Source organism: Ranitomeya variabilis, chromosome 7 (assembly GCF_051348905.1).
Source record: "Ranitomeya variabilis isolate aRanVar5 chromosome 7, aRanVar5.hap1, whole genome shotgun sequence".
Lineage (NCBI taxonomy): Eukaryota > Metazoa > Chordata > Amphibia > Anura > Dendrobatidae > Ranitomeya > Ranitomeya variabilis.
In genome coordinates, this window is record NC_135238.1 from 80142440 (window position 1) to 80164457 (window position 22018).

The following is a 22018-nucleotide window of genomic DNA, read 5'->3' on the forward strand; positions in this document are numbered from 1 at the left end:
ACCTGCCTAAACTTTGGAGTACTTGGAATTAGAAACACAAGTGTATTATTTTACATACCTTATTGACTTTTGCAATAAAGCCATAATGATTGGTATGATCAAAAGAGTTATTCCCATTTTCCGAGACAGTGATCGGAAAATCAAGCACTTTTGCAATTTTACTGATTGTTAAAATTTGCATCTGTTCTCGAGATAGTAACCCTTTTGTTTATAGCTGCTTAGGAGACCAACCAATGTTGCCGTCTAGACTGTAAGCTGTGCACTGAAGCAATGCAGGGTTTAGGTGGTAAGCGAGCGATACAGTGAACTTCTCCAGTTTCAAAACAGTGCTTACAAGCTCAATAGAGAAGAGTTTGTAAGCACTGCACACATTCTACTGTTTAGCAGAAGTGGTCATTCTCCAAAGCAACGGGCTGTAAACAAAAGAAAAATAATATCCCAATAATGGCTGAAAGTGGCAATAAGCAGTACATGGCAAAATTATTTGTATTTATATGAACTATCCAAAAAAAACCATTTATGAGCCTGGGAATAACCCTTTAAGACCAATCTGAAGTACAGTAGTCCAGAGCTACATTCAGAATTCTGAAGATTATTGGAAACCGTCAACATACACATCCCCGACCATATCTTCTTCAACTTAATGGAAGTTTTATTTTGTTGAAGGTGCTGGGAGATTTTAACATGAAAGTTAAATCTTATACTACGGTAACTTTTGGACAAAAACATTAAACTAAATATCTCTGATTTTATTTATTTTAGGTTTCTAAGCCAAATGTTGGAATTTTAAGCGTCTCAAAAGGTGCAGAGATTGCTCTTGTTGTAGCTTCCTATTTACCCCAAGTAGGGGCTACAGTCAGCATTAATGGATCTTGCAACGTATATGGGGGCACAATTTATTACGATGGTAAAGCTCTCATTAAAGGAGCACCGTACGCGCAGGAGAAGATGGTGATCACTCCAGAGGGTTTCCTGAAACTGGCTGGGTTCTATCAGGAGACCCCTACATCATATATTCCGGTAGAGAGAGCTCAAGGGCAAATCCTTTTTATCGCTGGGGAAGCTGATCAGTATTACAGCAGTAAATATTTTGCTGAAGTGGCTCTATCTAGAATGAAGAAACATGGAAGGCAGAATGGAAGAATCATCTCCTACCCCGGGGCTGGTCATCTAATAGAGCCTCCAGGATACCCTTTTTGCTTAGCCTCGCATCTACGTGGTCGTAAGTTACCGATCGTATGGGGTGGAGATGTAATCCCTCATTGTCAAGCTGAGAATGCAATCTGGAAAGAAATTCAGTTGTTTTTTCGGCAGCATCTAACTCTATCTAGCAATCTCTAAAAACTGAATCCAACAAATACCTGATCAAGGCAATTTCCAGTAGATTATGGCCCCTCTAGTGTCTTTATAACTGCAGACAAGCATATTTGTAATTGTCTTATTACATTACATGCCATTCATTTGATTCAATATTTTTCAACACTTTTCCTCTGGTGATTTTCCATCCAATCTGCCTCTCTTCTGCGATCTAGATTCGTTGGATGGTCACCAACCCTTCACACACTCCTCTCCTGAGGGCGTGCGGTGATGATCTGACTCCAGAACCTAGAAGAGCAGCAGAATGGATGGAAAGCCACCAGAAGCAAAGAGTGTAGACACGCTGATTCACATGAACAGCAACCAGATGCCGGCTTAGACATGTGTAGTGAAATATGACAATAACATATGTTTGCAGCTGTTGAGACAGATTGTAAAAATTCATCAATGATTGCCTACTATTCTACAATAGAAAGCATAGACATTTTTTAGCAATCGGTGGGGTCTCAGGACCTGGAGCTCCATTGAACTACTTGCAATTAAGAAGACAAAGAAAATATCTAACAAAATTTTGATCAAAAGGTTTAGCACATTGAAATATTCTTGTCATTTTGTGTGAGTTTTAGTTCATCTACATTGTAAAAGGGTTGTGCGGCCTTATGCTACTAGTCTACAGTTAATCTTTGTTACTGCAGACTTATGAATCCTTATGAATCCTCGCGCGCACTACACACTGTGAGGATTCTCAGTCATGTGACCACAAATGTGCGATTTGCATCTTCCGGCCACATTCCGCCTAGACGTGTCCGGCCTCGTTCAGTACAGTTGCACTGAGTGAGGCCCTGCCCATCTAGTCGGCATGTGACTGCACATATGCAAATTGTATACTTGTGGTCACAAACCTGCTGCTCTAAAGTGACTGCAAACTTGTAGCCTAAAGCTGGACAACCCCTTTAATCATTAATGCTATGTGATGACTTTGTTTGAAACAGTTTTTTCTATACATGGTATTATAGATGAGAAAGGATTTCTGTTTCAGGTTTTTCTCTTCTGTCAAACCATTTTTAATACTCCCTTTCCTCTCTTGTTTCTTGAAAAAAAGCATTTAAAAAGGGAAAAAAAATCTGTCAGTTTAAAGGATCAAAAAAAATTATTAAATGATTTCTTTGATTGAATCTATCAGGCTGTAACGTGCTGTCTACTCAATAATTCAGAGCAAAAACCACAGCGGTGTTAGACCCTTATACTCTCCTAATGCTGCCCTGCCATTATAAGCATGCATCTGTTAGCGGACACGTGGCAGCAGGCGAATGCAAGCTTCTGGTCGTACCATCTCCGCCTGCTGCATTATTACATACTGGTCTTCTGGGTCACATAGTACGACAGTGCCAGAAGATTGTACAATCTCTGCCTGCTGCATTATTACATACTGGTCCACTGGTCACATTCTACAATCTTCTGGCACTGTCGTACTATCTCAGCCTGCTGCATTATTACATACTGGTCCACTGGTCACATTCTACAATCTTCTGGCACTGTCGTACTATCTCAGCCTGCTGCATTATTACATACTGGTCCACTGGGTCACATTCTACAATCTTCTGGCACTGTCGTACTATTACATACTGGTCCGCTGGGTCACATTCTACAATCTTCTGGCACTGTCGTACTATTACATACTGGTCCGCTGGGTCACATTCTACAATCTTCTGGCACTGTCGTACTATCTCAGCCTGCTGCATTATTACATACTGGTCCACTGGGTCACATTCTACAATCTTCTGGCACTGTCGTACTATTACATACTGGTCCGCTGGGTCACATTCTACAATCTTCTGGCACTGTCGTACTATTACATACTGGTCCGCTGGGTCACATTCTACAATCTTCTGGCACTGGCGTACTATCTCAGCCTGCTGCATTATTACATACTGGTCTGCTGGGTCACATTCTACAATCTTCTGGCACTGTCGTACTATTACATACTGGTCCGCTGGGTCACATTCTACAATCTTCTGGCACTGTCGTACTATTACATACTGGTCCGCTGGGTCACATTCTACAATCTTCTGACACTGGCGTACTATTACATACTGGTCCGCTGGATCACATTCTACAATCTTCTGGCACTGGCGTACTATCTCAGCCTGCTGCATTATGACATACTGGTCTGCTGGGTCACATTCTACAATCTTCTGGCACTGTCGTACTATTACATACTGGTCCGCTGGGTCACATTCTACAATCTTCTGGCACTGTCGTACTATCTCAGCCTGCTGCATTATTACATACTGGTCCACTGGGTCACATTCTACAATATTCTGGCACTGTCGTACTATCTCAGCCTGCTGCATTATTACATACTGGTCCACTGGGTCACATTCTACAATCTTCTGGCACTGTCGTACTATTACATACTGGTCCGCTGGGTCACATTCTACAATCTTCTGGCACTGTCGTACTATTACATACTGGTCCGCTGGGTCACATTCTACAATCTTCTGGCACTGGCGTACTATCTCAGCCTGCTGCATTATTACATACTGGTCTGCTGGGTCACATTCTACAATCTTCTGGCACTGTCGTACTATTACATACTGGTCCGCTGGATCACATTCTACAATCTTCTGGCACTGGCGTACTATCTCAGCCTGCTGCATTATTACATACTGGTCTGCTGGGTCACATTCTACAATCTTCTGGCACTGTCGTACTATCTCAGCCTGCTGCATTATTACATACTGGTCTGCTGGGTCACATTCTACAATCTTCTGGCACTGTCGTACCATCTCAGCCTGCTGCATTATTACATACTGGTCTGCTGGGTCACATTCTACAATCTTCTGGCACTGTCATACTATTACATACTGGCCTGCTGGGTCACATTCTACAATCTTCTGGCACTGGCGTACTATCTCAGCCTGCTGCATTATTACATACTGGTCTGCTGGGTCACATTCTACAATCTTCTGGCACTGGCGTACCATCTCAGCCTGCTGCATTATTACATACTGGTCTGCTGGGTCACATTCTACAATCTTCTGGCACTGGCGTACCATCTCAGCCTGCTGCATTATTACATACTGGTCTGCTGGGTCACATTCTACAATCTTCTGGCACTGGCATACTATCTCAGCCTGCTGCATTATTACATACTGGTCTGCTGGGTCACATTCTACAATCTTCTGGCACTGGCATACTATCTCAGCCTGCTGCATTATTACATACTGGTCTGCTGGGTCACATTCTACAATCTTCTGGCACTGGCATACCATCTCAGCCTGCTGCATTATTACATACTGGTCTGCTGGGTCACATTCTACAATCTTCTGGCACTGGCGTACCATCTCAGCCTGCTGCATTATTACATACTGGTCTGCTGGGTCACATTCTACAATCTTCTGGCACTGGCGTACTATCTCAGCCTGCTGCATTATTACATACTGGTCCACTGGGTCACATTCTACAATCTTCTGGCACTGTCGTACTATTACATACTGGTCCGCTGGATCACATTCTACAATCTTCTGGCACTGGCGTACTATCTCAGCCTGCTGCATTATTACATACTGGTCTGCTGGGTCACATTCTACAATCTTCTGGCACTGGCGTACCATCTCAGCCTGCTGCATTATTACATACTGGTCTGCTGGGTCACATTCTACAATCTTCTGGCACTGGCGTACTATCTCAGCCTGCTGCATTATTACATACTGGTCCACTGGGTCACATTCTACAATCTTCTGGCACTGTCGTACTATTACATACTGGTCCGCTGGATCACATTCTACAATCTTCTGGCACTGGCGTACTATCTCAGCCTGCTGCATTATTACATACTGGTCTGCTGGGTCACATTCTACAATCTTCTGGCACTGGCATACCATCTCAGCCTGCTGCATTATTACATACTGGTCTGCTGGGTCACATTCTACAATCTTCTGGCACTGGCGTACCATCTCAGCCTGCTGCATTATTACATACTGGTCTGCTGGGTCACATTCTACAATCTTCTGGCACTGGCGTACTATCTCAGCCTGCTGCATTATTACATACTGGTCCGCTGGATCACATTCTGCAATCTTCTGGCACTGGCGTACCATCTCAGCCTGCTGCATTATTACATACTGGTCTGCTGGGTCACATTCTACAATCTTCTGGCACTGTCGTACTATTACATACTGGCCTGCTGGGTCACATTCTACAATCTTCTGGCACTGGCGTACTATCTCAGCCTGCTGCATTATTACATACTGGTCTGCTGGGTCACATTCTACAATCTTCTGGTACTGGCATACCATCTCAGCCTGCTGCATTATTACATACTGGTCTGCTGGGTCACATTCTACAATCTTCTGGCACTGGCGTACTATCTCAGCCTGCTGCATTATTACATACTGGTCCACTGGGTCACATTCTACAATCTTCTGGCACTGTCGTACTATTACATACTGGTCCGCTGGATCACATTCTACAATCTTCTGGCACTGGCGTACCATCTCAGCCTGCTGCATTATTACATACTGGTCTGCTGGGTCACATTCTACAATCTTCTGGCACTGTCGTACTATTACATACTGGCCTGCTGGGTCACATTCTACAATCTTCTGGCACTGGCGTACTATCTCAGCCTGCTGCATTATTACATACTGGTCTGCTGGGTCACATTCTACAATCTTCTGGCACTGGCATACCATCTCAGCCTGCTGCATTGTTACATACTGGTCTGCTGGGTCACATTCTACAATCTTCTGGCACTGGCGTACCATCTCAGCCTGCTGCATTATTACATACTGGTCTGCTGGGTCACATTCTACATTCTTTTCTTCCAGTGCTGCTGCTTCTTACACTATGTGCTAACTACACAAATGTTAGATACATGCACAGTTCTTTAAAGGGTTTCTTAATTGAAAACAAATTATCACCTTTCCAGAGGGTATAGATTGGTGGGGGTCTGACATGCACCAATCAGCAAAAAAGGGTATTCTCTACTGATGGAGTGGCAGTGCGCATGGCCAATCGCCTTTACATTAATTCTCGATGGGGCTGCCAGGTAAAGTTGAGCACAGCACTCAGCAGGCCCATAGGGAATGAATGGGGCAGCGTTCAAGTATCCGCACTGCATACTCCATCCTAACAGGGATAAAAGTGCCTGTTCTGCCAATGGATGGGGTCCACCGGTCAATAGCTCATCACCTATCTCTAGGTTAGGTGATATCTTGCTTTTACAGGACAACCCCTTTAACAAGTGGTTCTTTCATCAGATTACATGATACAAACTGCATACGCTATTGAATGGATATCTTATACCTGACATGGCAGGTGCACTTACTTTGAATATGAATATCAGAATGGCTGCAAAATCATGAGCATTTTTCCAGTCCAGATAAAGAGGGATAACTTATGGGGCAAACAAACCAGTCTAGGGGCTGGTAGTCTTCACAGATATAGGAATTCACAAGTCTGCAGTCACATTCAGTGAATTCTGATTTGTAACTTAAAGGGATTTTCTCCATTAACAAAGTACACTTTAATCAATAGATCTTATAATAATAATAATAATAATAATAATAATTTCCACAATTGGATGTGTTTAAAAAAATGTTCCCGTGCTGAGATAATCTTATAAATGTGCTCCACTGTGTAATGTCCACAGCCAGTTACTGCAGATTAGCTGCTTATTGATTCAAATAGGAAGCGACTGTACAGTACCCTGGGTGGCCACTATATTGTCCATGGAGCTGTGCAGCTCTACATCTGAGCATATCTGGCCCCCACTGATCAGTGGGAGTACTGGGTGTCACACCCCCAGCAATCAGATATTGACAATCTAACCTAAGGACAGGCGATCAATATAAAAGTCACAGACAACACCTTTAAGACAAAAAACACAGATGGCTAATGGACAATCATGTAGAAGTTTCCCACAGACAGTTTACTGGGAACCAAGTTCAGTAAGACACCAACCTTGAGATTTTAACAACAGCACAGTGAAACTTACTAGAACTACACTACAGTTCCAAAGTTCAGGGTCACCCAGACAATTTTGTGTTTTCCATGAAAACTCATACTTTTATTAATCAAATGAGTTGCCAAATGAATTTAAAATGTAGTCCAGACATTGACAAAAAAAGATTTTTATTTGAAATACCGTAATTGTCTCCTTCAAACTTTGCTTTTGTCAAAGAATGCTCTCTTTGCAGCAATTACAGCATTGCAGTCCTTTGGCATTCTAGTAGTTAATTTGCTGAGGTAATCTGGAGAAATTTCACCCCATGCTTCCAGAAGCCCCTCCCACAAGTTGGTTTGGCTTGATGGGCACTTTTTGCTTACCATACGGTCAAGCTGCTCCCACAATAGCTCAATGGGGTTGAGATCTGGTGACTGCGCTGGCCACTCCATTACAGATAGAATACCAGCGCCTGCTTCTTCCCTAAATAGTTCTTGCATAATTTGGAGGTGTGCTTTGGGTCATTGTCCTGTTGTAGGATGAAATTTGCTTCGATCAAGTACTGTTCACAGGATATGGCATGGCATTGCAAAATGGAGTGATAGCCTTCCTTACTCAAAATCCCTTTTACCTTGTACTAATCTCCCACTTTACCAGCACCAAAGCAACCCCAGACCATCACATTACCTCCACCATGCTTGACATATAGCGTCAGGCACTCTTCCAGCATCTTTTCAGTTGTTCTGCGTCTCACAAATGTTCTTATGTGTGATCCAAATACCTCAAACTTGGATTCGTCTGTCCATAAGACTTTTTGCCAATCTTCCTCTGTCCAATGTATGTGTTCTTTTGCCCATATTAATCTTTTCCTTTTATTAGCTAGTCTCAGATATGGCTTTTTATTTGCCTCTCTGCCCTGAAGGCCAGCATCCCGGAGTCGCCTCTTCACTGTAGACGTTGACACTGGCGTTTTGGGTGTATTATTTAATGAAGCTGCCAGTTGAGGACCTGCGAGGCGTCAATTTCTCAAACTACAGACGCTAATATACTTAGCTTGTTGCTCAGTTCTGCGGTGGGGCCTCCCATTTCTCTTTTTACTCTGGTTAGAGCCTGTTTGTGCTCTCCTCTGAAGAGAGTAGTACACACCGTTGTAGGAAATCTTCAGTTTCTTGGCAATTTCTCGCATGGAATAGCCTTCATTTCTAAGAACAAGAATAGGCTGTCGAGTTTCATATGAAAGTTATTTTTTTCTGGCCAGTTTGAGAGTTTAATGGAACCAACAAATGTAATGCTCCAGATTCTCAACTAGCTCAATGGAAGGTCAGGTTTATAGGTTCTCTAATCAGCCAAACTATTTTCAGCTGTGCTAACATACTTGCACAAGGGTTTTCAAGAGTATTCTAACCATCTATTAGCCTTCTTACACAGTTAGCAAACACAAAATACCATAAGGACACTGGAATGATGGTTGTTGGAAATGGGCCTCTATGCACCTATGAAGATATTGCATTACAAACCATACGTTTGCAGCTAGAATAGTATTTACCACATTAACAATGTATAGAGTGTATTTCTGAATCATTTAATGTTAGCTTCATTGGAAAAATCAGTTTTTCATTCAAAAATAAGGAAATTTCTAAGTGACCCTAAACTTTGGAACTGTAGTGTAGATCATATAATAGACAGATTCAAGGTTAGTAATTTGTGAGACTAGAAAATCAACATGATTTGAGCCGCTACATTCTCCCCACATTCCCTTAAGTCAAAATATTCAAAAACAGTGTGGATATGTATGCATGTGTCAAGATGGAAACTATTACTCTTGCAACACATATCCGTCTAACTGCCAACATTCAGCGGCTTCAGAGCAGAGTGCACTGACAGTGAGCAGCCCAATAGGCCACCGTTTCATGCTGAAGGTATTCCGAAAGGCTTCTGAGCAGAGCGTATTGACAGTGAGCAGCCCAATAGACAACCGCTTCATGCTCAGGGTATTCTAAAATGCTTCAGAGCAGAGCGCACTGACAGTGAGCAGCAGTATAGACAATGCTTTATGCAGAGAGTATTATGAAAGGCTTCAGAGCAGAGTGCACCGACAGTGAGCAGTAGAATAAACAACGCTTTAAGCTGAGGGTACTATGAAAGGCTTCAGAGCGGAGCGCAGTGACAGTGAGCATCAGAATAGCCAACACTTGATGCTGAGGGTATTCCAAAAGTCTTCAGAACAGAGTGCACTAACAGTGAGCAGCAGAATAGACAACGCTTCATGCTGAGGGTATACCGAATGACTTCTGAGCAGAGCTCACTGACAGCGAGAAGCCCAATAGACAACAACTTCATGCTCAGGGTATTCTGAACGGCTTCAGATCAAAGTGCACTGACAGTGAGCAGCCCAGTAGCCAACCACTTCATGCTCAGGGTATTCCAAAAAGTTTCAGAGCAGAGCGCACTGACAGTGAGCAGCAGAATAGATAACCACTTGATGCTGAGGGTTTTCCGAAAGGCTTCAGAGCAGAACGCACTGACAGTGAACAGCAGAATAGACACTGCTTCATGCTGAGGGTATTCCGAAAGGCATAAGAGCCGATCGCACTGACAGTGAACAGCAGAATAGACACTGCTTCATGCTGAGGGTATTCCAAAAGGCTTCAGAGCAGATCGTACTGAGAGTTAGCAGCTGAATAGACACTGTTTTATGCTGAAGGTATTCCAAAAGGCTTCAGAGCAGAAAGCCCTGACAGTGAGCTGCAGAATAGACACTGTTTCATGCTGAGTGTATTCCGAAAGGCTTCAGAGCAAAGTGCACTGACAGTGAGCAGCAGAATACACAACACTTTATGCTGAGAGTATTCCAAAAGGCTTCAAAAGCAGAAAGCACTGACAGTGAGCAGCAGAATAGACACTGCTTCATGCTGAGGGTATTCCAAAAGGCTTCAGAGCAGATCGTACTGAGAGTTAGCAGCTGAATAGACACTGTTTCATGCTGAGGGTATTCCGAAAGGCTTCAGAGCAGAGTGCACTGACAGTAAACAGCAGAATAGACACTGCTTCATGCTGAGGGTATCCCGAAAGGCTTCAGAGCAGAGCGCACTGACAGTGAACAGCAGAATAGACACTGCTTCTGTCAGGACTCTGAACATTTTTTTTACCTTTTTGTGCATTACTGCCCTTTTCCAAGATGGCGTCTTTGGTCTCATGTGCACTGTGTCTTCCTGCTATAAAACTCCACCCCAGCCTTCAGTCTGTGCTAGAGTATTCTGCCTTGCATCCAGCTCCTGACCTCTGGTGACTCCCTGGCTATATACCTGCTTCTGTGAACCTGTGGGGTTATCCTGCTACTCTGCTCTGAGTTCCTGCTGCATACACCAGTTCCAGTAATCCTCCTCCATCTGCTGCTCGTGTTTGCTTCCATCTGCATTTGCTGGACATGTAAGCTGTTTCTGCTCTGCGAGAACCTGAGACTATTACCCAGACCTCCCTGGTTGAGCTAAGATGTTATTTGAACTGCCTTATAAGCATATCTATCTGTGTTTTGGACTAAGCAAAGACTAATTCGTGTCAAGTATCCTCAAGAATAATTGTGTTTCATAGACTTTCTGCGTGATTGCATTTTCCTCTGAAGTTTCCTATAGACGGCTGAGCTGCATTTGATATTTGCACCAAGTGTTGTGGACTTGAGTTTCTCTCTGCACCTGTTTGAATCACCGTGTGATAATATAGATTTTACCACTTATAAAACTGTGTCCTGTAGTTGTTTTGTTCCACGCAAAGAGTCTCCTGAGTTATCCCCTATAATTATTACAGCTTCATGCTGAGGGTATTCGAAAGGCTTTAGAGCAAAGTGCACTGACAGTGAGCAGCAGAATAGACAACACTTCATGCTGAGGGTATTCCAAAAGGCTTCAAATCAGTGAGCTGCAGAATAGACACTGTTTCATGCTGAGGGTATTCTGAAAGTCTTCAGAGCAGAGAGCACTGACATTGAGCAGTAGAATAGACAACCGATTCATGCTGAGGGTATTCCAAAAGGCTTCTGAGCAGAGCGCACTGACAGAACACTGGAAAGGACAGAGACACACTAAGCATGAACTGATTGTCCATTCTCATAGATACTCAATGTCTGCTCAGTCCTTGCCAGCGTTCTGTCAGTTTGCTGTGCTGATGCCGCTATTAACACTGGCAAGAAGAGAGAACACTGAGCATTTGTCGTCTTTCTGATGCATACTCAGTGTGTTCAATATCCTTGCTGAGGTTCAGAGAGACTACAGAGCAGAGCGCACTAACAGAACCCTGGCAATGGGAGAGAAGAGACTAGACCGGGCCTATCAGTAATGACATTATTCTTGAAGGAGGAAGTGGCACTGCCAACTCATGTGGTAGAGTAAACTGATAAAAACCCATACCACAGCACATAATTTGTGAGCCATTAGCAATAGAGGCAATAGAACCACCGGTACCAGTATAATTTGAGTCAGTGTTCTTTACAGTCATCTTCCTCCACCAAATCACCTATTATTTACAAAGCAGGCTTTCTATGATGTCAGTGACACCCTCATCTGCTAAAACAACTTTTTTGTGTTGATTTATTGGATGAGATGGAGAAGCAGCCATTGTACTTGGATGGCATGGGGCACAGGTGGAGGACACGATTCAAACGTCTCTCTGTGCTGCTGGCTCTGCCAGTTGTGGTGGTGAGATCACTGGGAGTGCTAGAAGCCCTCTGAGTCAGGGCGAATCTACAGGTGGTAATGAGGTGAGAGGGCAGTGAGCTCAGGACATATATCACACTGTGACAACTGTAATCTGATTCATGAATAATTTGGCTTACGATTGGGAACTAGATTGGGGGCCCAAGGAGGTGATATCAGAGGGGGAGGGTGGTGTATTCATATTAAAGGCAGAGCCTGATTTTGATGCCACAAATGTTGAATTTGTTCACAATTCCCCATGTGGATCCCCCTTCCCATATTTCGAAAGGTGCAATCATTGTTCTGATATGGTGGAAGCAAAATGTAAGGATAAAATGGGCATCACTTCAAAGGGACAAAACTGAGGAAGGCTTGGCGATTCCAGATCCATGGATATATTTTATAGCTTCACAGATGCAATATTTTCATGGGTGGGAAGAAAGTAAAAGTGTGGGCAAGAATGGTAGACTTGTCCTTCAAGACAAAAAATAGGTGTTGCCCATATATGTACTGGAGGTGGGTACTAAGTACACAGATAGAGAGAGACTAACCTCAGCAATGATGAACAAGGTGTGGGACGGGGAAGAGACTGTTGGGGATAAGGGAATACTCTAATTTTACCCCATTATGGCAAAATCAGCGACTGGTGGAGTTTGGCAAATTGACTGCTTTTTGAGGTTGGTAATCAAGGGGAATTCAGGCTTTAGATCAGAAAATAGAAAATGGAACACTTAAAAGCTTTAAAAAACTACAACAAGAGTTTGGATTGCCTCACTGCCTCTTCTTTCAACACCTACAAGGCATGCATAGCCGATGCAGTTTAATGCTGCACGACCAGCTCTATCCTCACCTACTGTATTCTCACCCATCCCTTGTAGATTGTGAGCCCTCGCGGGCAGGGTCCTCTCTCCTCCTGTTCCAGTTGTGACTTGTATTGTTCAAGATTATTGTACTTGTTTTTATTATGTATACCCCTCCTCACATGTAAAGCGCCATGGAATAAATGGCGCTATAATAATAAATAATAATAATAATAATAATAATAATAATAATAATGCTGTGGCATCGTATATACAGAATCATTATTTACTAGACTCAATAGCAGCAGCAAAATAAACAACTGGTTTCATTTAAAAAATCTATCAGCAACTCTTACAGTCTCGCATGAGAGACAATCCCCTGACAGCTAAATTCAATTGGAAAGCAGATATGGGGTCAATTACCGAAGAACAGTGGAAAGAGGTGTTGGAACTCACTCCAAGACTGTCCCCATGTGAATCTCAGAGGCTCTCACAGATATACCTTATTCATAGCGTATATAGAACACTGAGCTGTTGAGATATTTGAGAGAATTGGTCGATTTTTGAATCCCTGATAGCTTTACGTCTTTCACAAACACTGTATCAAGCACGCAATCTTATTTCACAACATTGGCTAGACGCTCAACCACTGACCACCGTTAATGAGTTAATACATAAGCTAAGCAATATTATGTGGTTGGAAAAATGGGTATATAGACAGAGAAAAGCAATCAAATTTGAAAACATTTGGGATCCTGGTTGAATGGTCCAGCCAGCCCTGTGATCTGGAGAACTCCTGAGAGATAAAATATGGCTCTAGCTTCTAGCTTCAGGAACACTTGTGGCATGATCATTCCAAGTTAAATGATATAGGTATGGCCATTACACATACAAGGTAATTATTACAACTGAATGGCAGATATTCTAATGTACACTCACTGGCCACTTTATTAGGTACACCTGTCCAACTTCTTGTTAACACTTAATTTCTAATCAGCCAATCACATGGCGGCAACTCAGTGCATTTAGGCATGTAGACATGGTCAAGACAATCTCCTGCAGTTCAAACCGAGCATCAGTATGGGGAAGAAAGGTGATTTGAGTGCCTTTGAACGTGGCATGGTTGTTGGTGCCAGAAGGGCTGGTCTGAGTATTTCAGAAACTGCTGATCTACTGGGATTTTCACGCACAACCATCTCTAGGGTTTACAGAGAATGGTCCGAAAAAGAAAAAAAATCCAGTGAGCGGCAGTTCTGTGGGCGGAAATGCCTTGTTGATGCCAGAGGTCAGAGGAGAATGGGCAGACTGGTTCGAGCTGATAGAAAGGCAACAGTGACTCAAATCGCCACCCGTTACAACCAAGGTAGGCCTAAGAGCATCTCTGAACGCACAGTGCGTCGAACTTTGAGGCAGATGGGCTACAGCAGCAGAAGACCACACCGGGTACCACTCCTTTCAGCTAAGAACAGGAAACTGAGGCTACAATTTGTACAAGCTCATCGAAATTGGACAGTAGAAGATTGGAAAAACGTTGCTTGGTCTGATGAGTCTCGATTTCTGCTGCGACATTCGGATGGTAGGGTCAGAATTTGGCGTAAACAACATGAAAGCATGGATCCATCCTGCCTTGTATGGAGCATCTTTGGGATGTGCAGCCGACAAATCTGCGGCAACTGTGTGATGCCATCATGTCAATATGGACCAAAATCTCTGAGGAATGCTTCCAGCACCTTGTTGAATCTATGCCACGAAGAATTGAGGCAGTTCTGAAGGCAAAAGGGGGTCCAACCCGTTACTAGCATGGTGTACCTAATAAAGTGGCCGGTGAGTGTATATACATCATAAAAATAGAATGAATATGGATTTCTCTGGAGTGTTATCAGTGGTTGGGGGGTGGAGGGTTACATTAGTTTGTTTTAATGGAAAAAAATCGAATCCTTGGAAGAAGATAACAACTTTATTGTATTTTATGTACTGTATAACAATTATATTGATACCATGTAATACTGAAAATCTCTTCGTTCTACTGACCTCTTTTTGTAAAAATTTTACTGTGTAATTTTCTTAATAAACATGATCCGATTAAAAAAAAATTCAGCCAAAACATATCCAGCCAAAACATCTTATGCTGCAAGATCTGCTTGTTCTACGGTCAGCTCGGGAGCAGGAGATGTGGCAAATCATGTTCATGTAGAAAGCTCAACAGTGCCTAAAAGCTGTGGTGGTGGTCATAGTGGTGCTAGTGGGTCCTATGTCCAAACATTTCAGGTGTGGGAATTTTTTTCCATGTTGCCAGAGGACCAATCTATTGCCATTGCGCAGGTTCTTCCTTTTGGAAAATAAGCCATGCACATCTTTGCACTTACCGACTAGCAACTATGTAGCTCCGTCAGCACTTGGAGAAAGCAAATATGGAGAGAGAAAAGTGACCATCGAAATGAACAAGGCTCAAAAAGTCCTCCTTCTGGTCCTTGTGATACTTTTTCTGTTGGTCAATCTGCATCCCTAATCAGCATCATCCTCATCTACTGTGCACGGATGGGCAGGAAGAGAAAAGATTCTTATTAATTAGCAAAAAAAAATTCTTTATATTTCAATTATGCAATTTTCTTTAACAAATTGATATATTTTTAAATAAATATTATTTAATGATTTTTTGGGGTCAGATTAGGTTCCCTAGTAAAAATCCAGAGCAGGGCAGGGTACATAGCGAAAAATTGATAAAACGTGGTAAAAAAATATGTTATATTCCATTTATGCCATATTCTTTAACCCTTCACCCCCCCTAGCCTGTTTTCACCTTCATGACCAGGCCAAATTTTACGATTATGACCATTGTCACTTTATGTGGTAATGACTATGGAACACTTCAACGGATCCCAGTGATTCTGAGAATGTTTTTTTGCGACATATCATACTTAATGATAGTGCTAACATTTGTTTGATATGACTTGCGTTTATTTGTGAAAATATCAGAAATTTCGCATACATGTTGAAAATTTAGCAATTTTCAAACTTAATTCTAATGCACTTAATCCAAAGAGTTATGTCGCAGAAAATCTATATATATAATTGTCTAAGGGTTTTTCTGTCTGTCTGTCCTGGAAATCCCGCGTCTCTGATTGGTCGAGGCCGCCAGGCCTCGACCAATCAGCGACGGGCACAGTATCGACGTAGATGTCATAATGGTTGCCATGGCGACGATGATGTCATAAAGGTTGCCTCGACCAATCAGCGACGGGCACAGTCTGCCGTGAATTCTGGAATCATCATTGTCCATATACTACGGGGACATGCATATTCTAGAATACCCGATGCATTAGAATCGGGCCACAGTCTAGTAGTTAATAAACACCATTTCCCACATATCTACTTTACACCAGCACCATTTTGTTAATTTATTTTTTTTGTTAAGAAGTTAGAAGGGTTAAAGGTTGATCAACAATTTCTCATTTTTCCAGCAAAATTTACAAAACCATTTTTTAGGAACATCACATTTGACTTTGGGGGGTCTATATGACAGAAAATTACCAAAAATTACACCATTCTAAAGACCTTAAAGTCCCCAAAACCACATTCAAGAAGTTTACTAACCCTTCAGGTGCTTCACAGGAATCAAAGTAATGTGGAAGGAAAGAAAGGGACATTCTAATTTTTTTTTAAAAAAGCGATCAAAAAATGTCACGTGCCCGAAAATGCTACCAATAAAAACGTCAATTCGCCCCACAAAAAACAAAACATCACATGACTCTGTGGACCAAAATATGGAAAAATTATAGCTCTCAAAATGTGGAGACACAAAAACTATTTTTTGCAATAAAAAGCGTCTTTTAGCCTGTGACGGCTGTCAATCATAAAAATCCGCTAAAAAACGCTATAAAAGTAAATCAAACCCCCCTTCATCACCCCCTTAGTTAGGGAAAAATAATAAAATTAAAAAAATGTATTTATTTCCATTTTCCCATTAGGGTTAGGGCTAGGGTTAGGGTTAGGGCTAGGGTAAGGGCTAGGGTTAGGGCTAGGGCTAGGGTTAGGGCTAGGGTTAGGGCTAGGGTTAGGGCTAGGGTAGGGTTAGAGCTAGGGTTAGGGTTAGGTTTACGGTTAGGGCTAGGGTTGGAGCTAGGGTTAGGGTTAGGGTTGGGGCTAGGGTTAGGGTTGGGGCTATGGTTAGGGTTTCAGTTAGAATTGGGGGTTTCCACTGTTTAGGCACATCAGGGGCTCTCCAAACGCGACATGGATCTCAATTTCAGCCAATTCTGTGTTGAAAAAGTAAAACAGTGCTCTTTCCCTTCCGAGCTCTCCCGTGCTCCCAAACAGGGGTTTACCCCAACATTTGGGGTATCAGCGTTCTCAGGACAAATTAAACAACAACTTTTGGGGTCCAATTTCTCTTGTTACCCTGGGGAAAATAAAAATTTGGGGGCTAAGGAACCATTTTTGTGGGGTAAAATGATATTTTATTTTCACGGCTCTGCGTTATAAACTGTAGTGAAACACTTGGGAATTCAAAGTTCTCACAACACATCTAGATAAGTTCCTTGGGTGGTCTAGTTTCTAATATGAGGTCAATTGTGTGAGGTTTCTACTGTTTAAGTACATTAGGGGCTCTGCAAACGTAATGTGACGCCTGCAGACCAATCCATCTAAGTCTGCATTCCAAATGGCGCTCCTTCCCTTCCTAGCTCTGCCATGTGCCCAAAGGGTGGTTTCCCCCCACATATGGGGTATTACCGTACTCAGGACAAATTGGACAACAACTATTGGGGTCCAATTTCTCTTACCCTTGGGAAAATACAAAACTGGGGGCTAAAAAATAATTTTTGTGGAAAAAAATGATTTTTTTATTTTCACGGCTCTGCGTTATAAACTGTATTGAAAGACTTGGGGGTTCAAAGCTCTCACAACACATCTAGATAAGTTCCTTGGGGGGTCTAGTTTCTAATATGGGGTCACTTGTGGGGGGGTATCTACTGTTTAGGTACATTCGGGGCTCTGCAAATGCAATGTGACACCTGCAAACCAATCCATCTAAGTCTGCATTCCAAATGGCGCTCCTTCCCTTCCGAGCCCTGCCATGCGCCCAAACGGTGGTTCCCCCCCACATATGGGGTATCAGCGTACTCAGGACAAATTGGACAACAACTTTTGGGGTCCAATTTCTTCTCTTACCCTTGGGAAAATAAAAAATTGGGGGCGAAAAGATCATTTTTGTGAAAAAATATGATTTTTCTCCTGTTACCCCACATATGGGGTATCAGCGTACTCAGGACAAATTGGACAACAACTTTTGGGGTCCAATTTCTTCTCTTACCCTTGGGAAAATAAAAAATTGGGGGAGAAAAGATCATTTTTGTGAAAAAATATGATTTTTCTCCTGTTACCCTTGGGAAAACACAAAACTGGGGGCTAAAAAATAATTTTTTGGGGAAAAAAATAATTTTTATTTTCACGGCTCTGTGTTATAAACTGTAGTGAAACACATGGGGGTTCAAAGCTCTCACAACACATCTAGATAAGTTCCTTAGGGGGTCTACTTTCCAAAATGGTGTCACTTTTGGAGGTTTCAATGTTTAGGCACATCAGTGGCTCTCTAAACGCAACATGGTGTCCCATCTCAATTCAAGTCAATTTTGCATTGAAACGTCAAATGGCACGCCTTCCCTTCCGAGCTCTGCCATGCGCCCAAACAGTGGTTTACCCCTACATATAGGGTATCAGCATACTCAGGACAAATTGCACAACAACTTTTGGGGTCCAATTTCTTCTCTTACCCTTGGGAAATGAAAAATTGGGGGCGAAAAGATCATTTTTGTAAAAAAATATGATTTTTATTTTTACGGCTCTGTATTATAAACTTCTGTGAACAACTTGGTGGGTTAAAGTGCTCACTACACATCTAGATAAGTTCCTTCGGGGGTCTACTTTCCAAAATGGTGTCATTTGTGGGGGGTTTAAATGTTTACGCACATCAGTGGCTCTCCAAACGCAACATGGCGCCCCATCTCAATTCCTGTCAACTTGCATTGAAAAGTCAAACGGCGCTCCTTCCCTTCCGAGCTCTTCTATGCGCCCAAACAGTGGTTTACCCCCACATATGGGGTATCAGCGTAATCAGGACAAATTGTACAACAAATTTTGGGGTCCATTTTCTCCTGATATCCTTGGTAAAATAAGTCAAATTGGAGCTGAAGTAAAGTTTGTGTGAAAAAAAGTTAAACGTTCATTTTTATTTAAACATTCCAAAAATTCCTGTGAAACACTTGAAGGGTTAATAAACTTCTTGAATGTGGTTTTGAGCACCTTGGTTATTTTCTGTCATATAGACCCCTCAAAATGACTTCAATTGAGATGTGGTCCCTAAATGGTGCTGTAAAAATGAGAAATTGCTGGTCAAATTTTAACCCTTATAACTCCCTAAAAAAAAAAATTGGGGTTCCAAAATTGTGCTGATGTAAAGTAGACATGTGTGAAATGTTACTTATTAAGTATTTTGTGTGACATATTTCTGTGATTTAAAGGCATACAAATTCAAAGTTGGAAAATTGTGAAATTTTCAAAATTTTTGCCAAATTTCCATTTTTTTCACAAATAAACGCAAGTCTTATCGAAGAAAGTTTACCACTATCATGAAGTACAATATGTCATGAGAAAACATTGTCAGAATCATCAGGATCTGTTGAAGCGTTCCAGAGTTATAACCTCATAAAGGGACAGTGGTCAGAATTGTAAAAATTCGCCCGGTCATTAACGTGCAAACCACCCTTGGGGCTTAAGGGATTAATAACCAGCAAAGGCTATGCAGACAACTGTGGGCTGATAGTAATAGCCTAGAAAGGGGCCATGGATATTGCCCCCCCCCCAGCTAAAAACAACAGCACTCAGCCAACCCAGAAAAGGCGCATCGCTAAGATGTGCCAATTCTGGCACTTAGCCTTGCTCTTCCCACTTGCCCTGTAGCAGTGGCAAGTGGGATAATAGTTGTGGGGTTTGATGTCACTGTCAGGTGACATAAAGCCCCGATGTTAGTAACAGAGGTGTCAATAAGACGCCCCCATTACTAACCCCATAGTCAAACTGTTAAGAAAAGACGATCAGTGGAAGCAGCTGCTGACTGCTAAATCCAAGGAGCAGCCGTTCCACTTAAAACCACCGGAGGGAGCCCAAGAGCGGAATTCACAACAGCGCTCCTTCCCTTCTGAGCCCTGCCATGCGCCCAAACAGTGGTTCCCCCCACATATGGGGTATCATTGTACTCAGGACAAATTGGACAACAACAACATAGACACTCAGTTAAAAATCCTTTAATTGAAATAAAGACACAGGTTCCTTTAATGTTCTAAATTACACCATACTTACTGCCACACCTAATTCCCCGATTCCCTTGATCTCCTGTAATAAAAGTTAAATAATAAACCAACAATATACCCATACCTGTCCGTCGTTGTGTCCCACGCAGTAATCTAGATCTGGGGGTATACAGTTTTCAACCTGGACAGTGCCAAGATGCAACGATCCTGGCTGAAAACCATTGGTGAATGAACTACTGAGAGTTGAGCTTCAGTGACTAGCGGTGACGTCACTGAAGCTGCACTTATTCACAGCCTGAGCTGCAATGAACTCTGGACCATGAGAAAATGCACTGTCATTTTCCCACGGTCCGGAGTTCATTGCAGTTCAGGCTGTGAGGGAGCGCAGCTTCAGTGACATCACCGCTAGTCACTGAAGCTCCCCTCTCAGCAGCTCATTCCGCTGTGTCTTTATTTCAATGAAAGGATTTTTTACTGGGTGTCTGTGTTTTCTTAACAATTTGACTATGGGGTTAGTAATGGGGGCATCTTATTGATGCCTCTCTATTACTAACCTTGGGGCTTGATGTCACCTGACAGTGACATCAACACCCACAACTATTACCCCACTTGCCACCGCTACAGGGCAAGTGGGAAGAGCGAGGCTAAGTGCCAGAATTGGCGCATCTTAGAGATGAGCCTTTTCTGGGGCGGCTGATTGCTGATCTTTTTAGCCAGGGGGGCCAATATCCATGGCCCCTTCCTAGGCTATTAATATCAGACCACAGCTGTCTGCATAGCCTTTGCTGGTTATTAATTCTAGGGGGACCCCACATCATTTTTGGGGGGCTCCCCTATTTTATTAGCCAGTAAAGGCTACGTATACAGCTGTGAGCTGATATTAATAGCCTGGGAAGCTCCATGGGTGTTACCCCCTTCCCAGGCTATAAACATCTGCCCTCAGTCGCTGGCTTTCCCCCTGCTGGTTTCCCAAATTGCGCATGAGCCCATGCCATTTTTTTCCCCAAAATAATCTTTTAGTAAATAAATACATGTCCAGTAATTTACACACACACTGTACTAATTGTACTTGTCACTGACAGCTATATATCTATCTATTCTATTTCTATTTACTGTATGTAATCCATCTCTTCTGTCGGCTCCTGCAGTGATTTTATAGAAGCCGGCAGATGAATTACCTGCTTTTCTTCTATCTATCTTTCTGTGCAATATGAATACATATACTGTATATATGTGTGTGTGTGTTACTGACATGTAGTGTATATATATATATATATGTATATATATATATATATATATATATATATATATATATATATATATATTCTATGTGTATATTTCTATTCTATCTATTCTATTCTAACCTGTCAGTCTGTGATTATACAGTACATGGCAGATCATTTGCCACCTTTTAATCTATCTATCCATCTATCTATCTATCTATCTATCTATCTATCTATCTATCTATCTATCTATAAATTCAAAAAAGAAGGCAGCACTCCATTTTTCTTTACAAAATGTGCAGGATTTTAATCAGACCCACATGTCTGTGTGACGTTTCGGCTCTGAATGAGCCTTTGTCAAGCAGTGAGTACAACATTATAGTGCATATATATAGTGTTTTAAGATAATTAACAGTCCTTGATCAAAGCCATTTGTAATTACTTAAGTGCATGTAATACAGTACATTATATAAAGTGCGTATGTGCATAATTCTGCCTCTTATGTATACATAATTCCAAGTTACGCTGTTCTTACCGCCATAGAGACTTGCTAGTAATGGAGGACACCATCTCGTCTATCGGCGTTCACAAGAATCTAGTGCGCAGGTCTGGCACGTCATAATACTATCCTGGACTGCAGGCCAATAGCAGACGTCGGCGCATGTGCAGTAGCGCTAAATTCCGCCATCTTTGTAGTGGACACCAATGACCATCTGGAGGTTACAAAGGAGGC

At 42.3% G+C, this 22018-nt stretch overlaps 1 protein-coding gene across 1 annotated transcript in view; it reads left to right on the forward strand.

Annotated features, from left to right (window-relative positions):
* LOC143786116 (acyl-coenzyme A amino acid N-acyltransferase 1-like) overlaps positions 1 to 2710 on the forward strand; it is a 63513-nt gene extending 60803 nt beyond the window's left edge. The window contains exon 4 of the mRNA XM_077275362.1: positions 763 to 2710. Coding sequence (XP_077131477.1) covers positions 763 to 1341 — 579 coding nt within the window. The 3' untranslated portion in view covers positions 1342 to 2710. The remainder of the gene's footprint in view (positions 1 to 762) is intronic.
* Positions 2711 to 22018: the final 19308 nt, after the last annotated feature.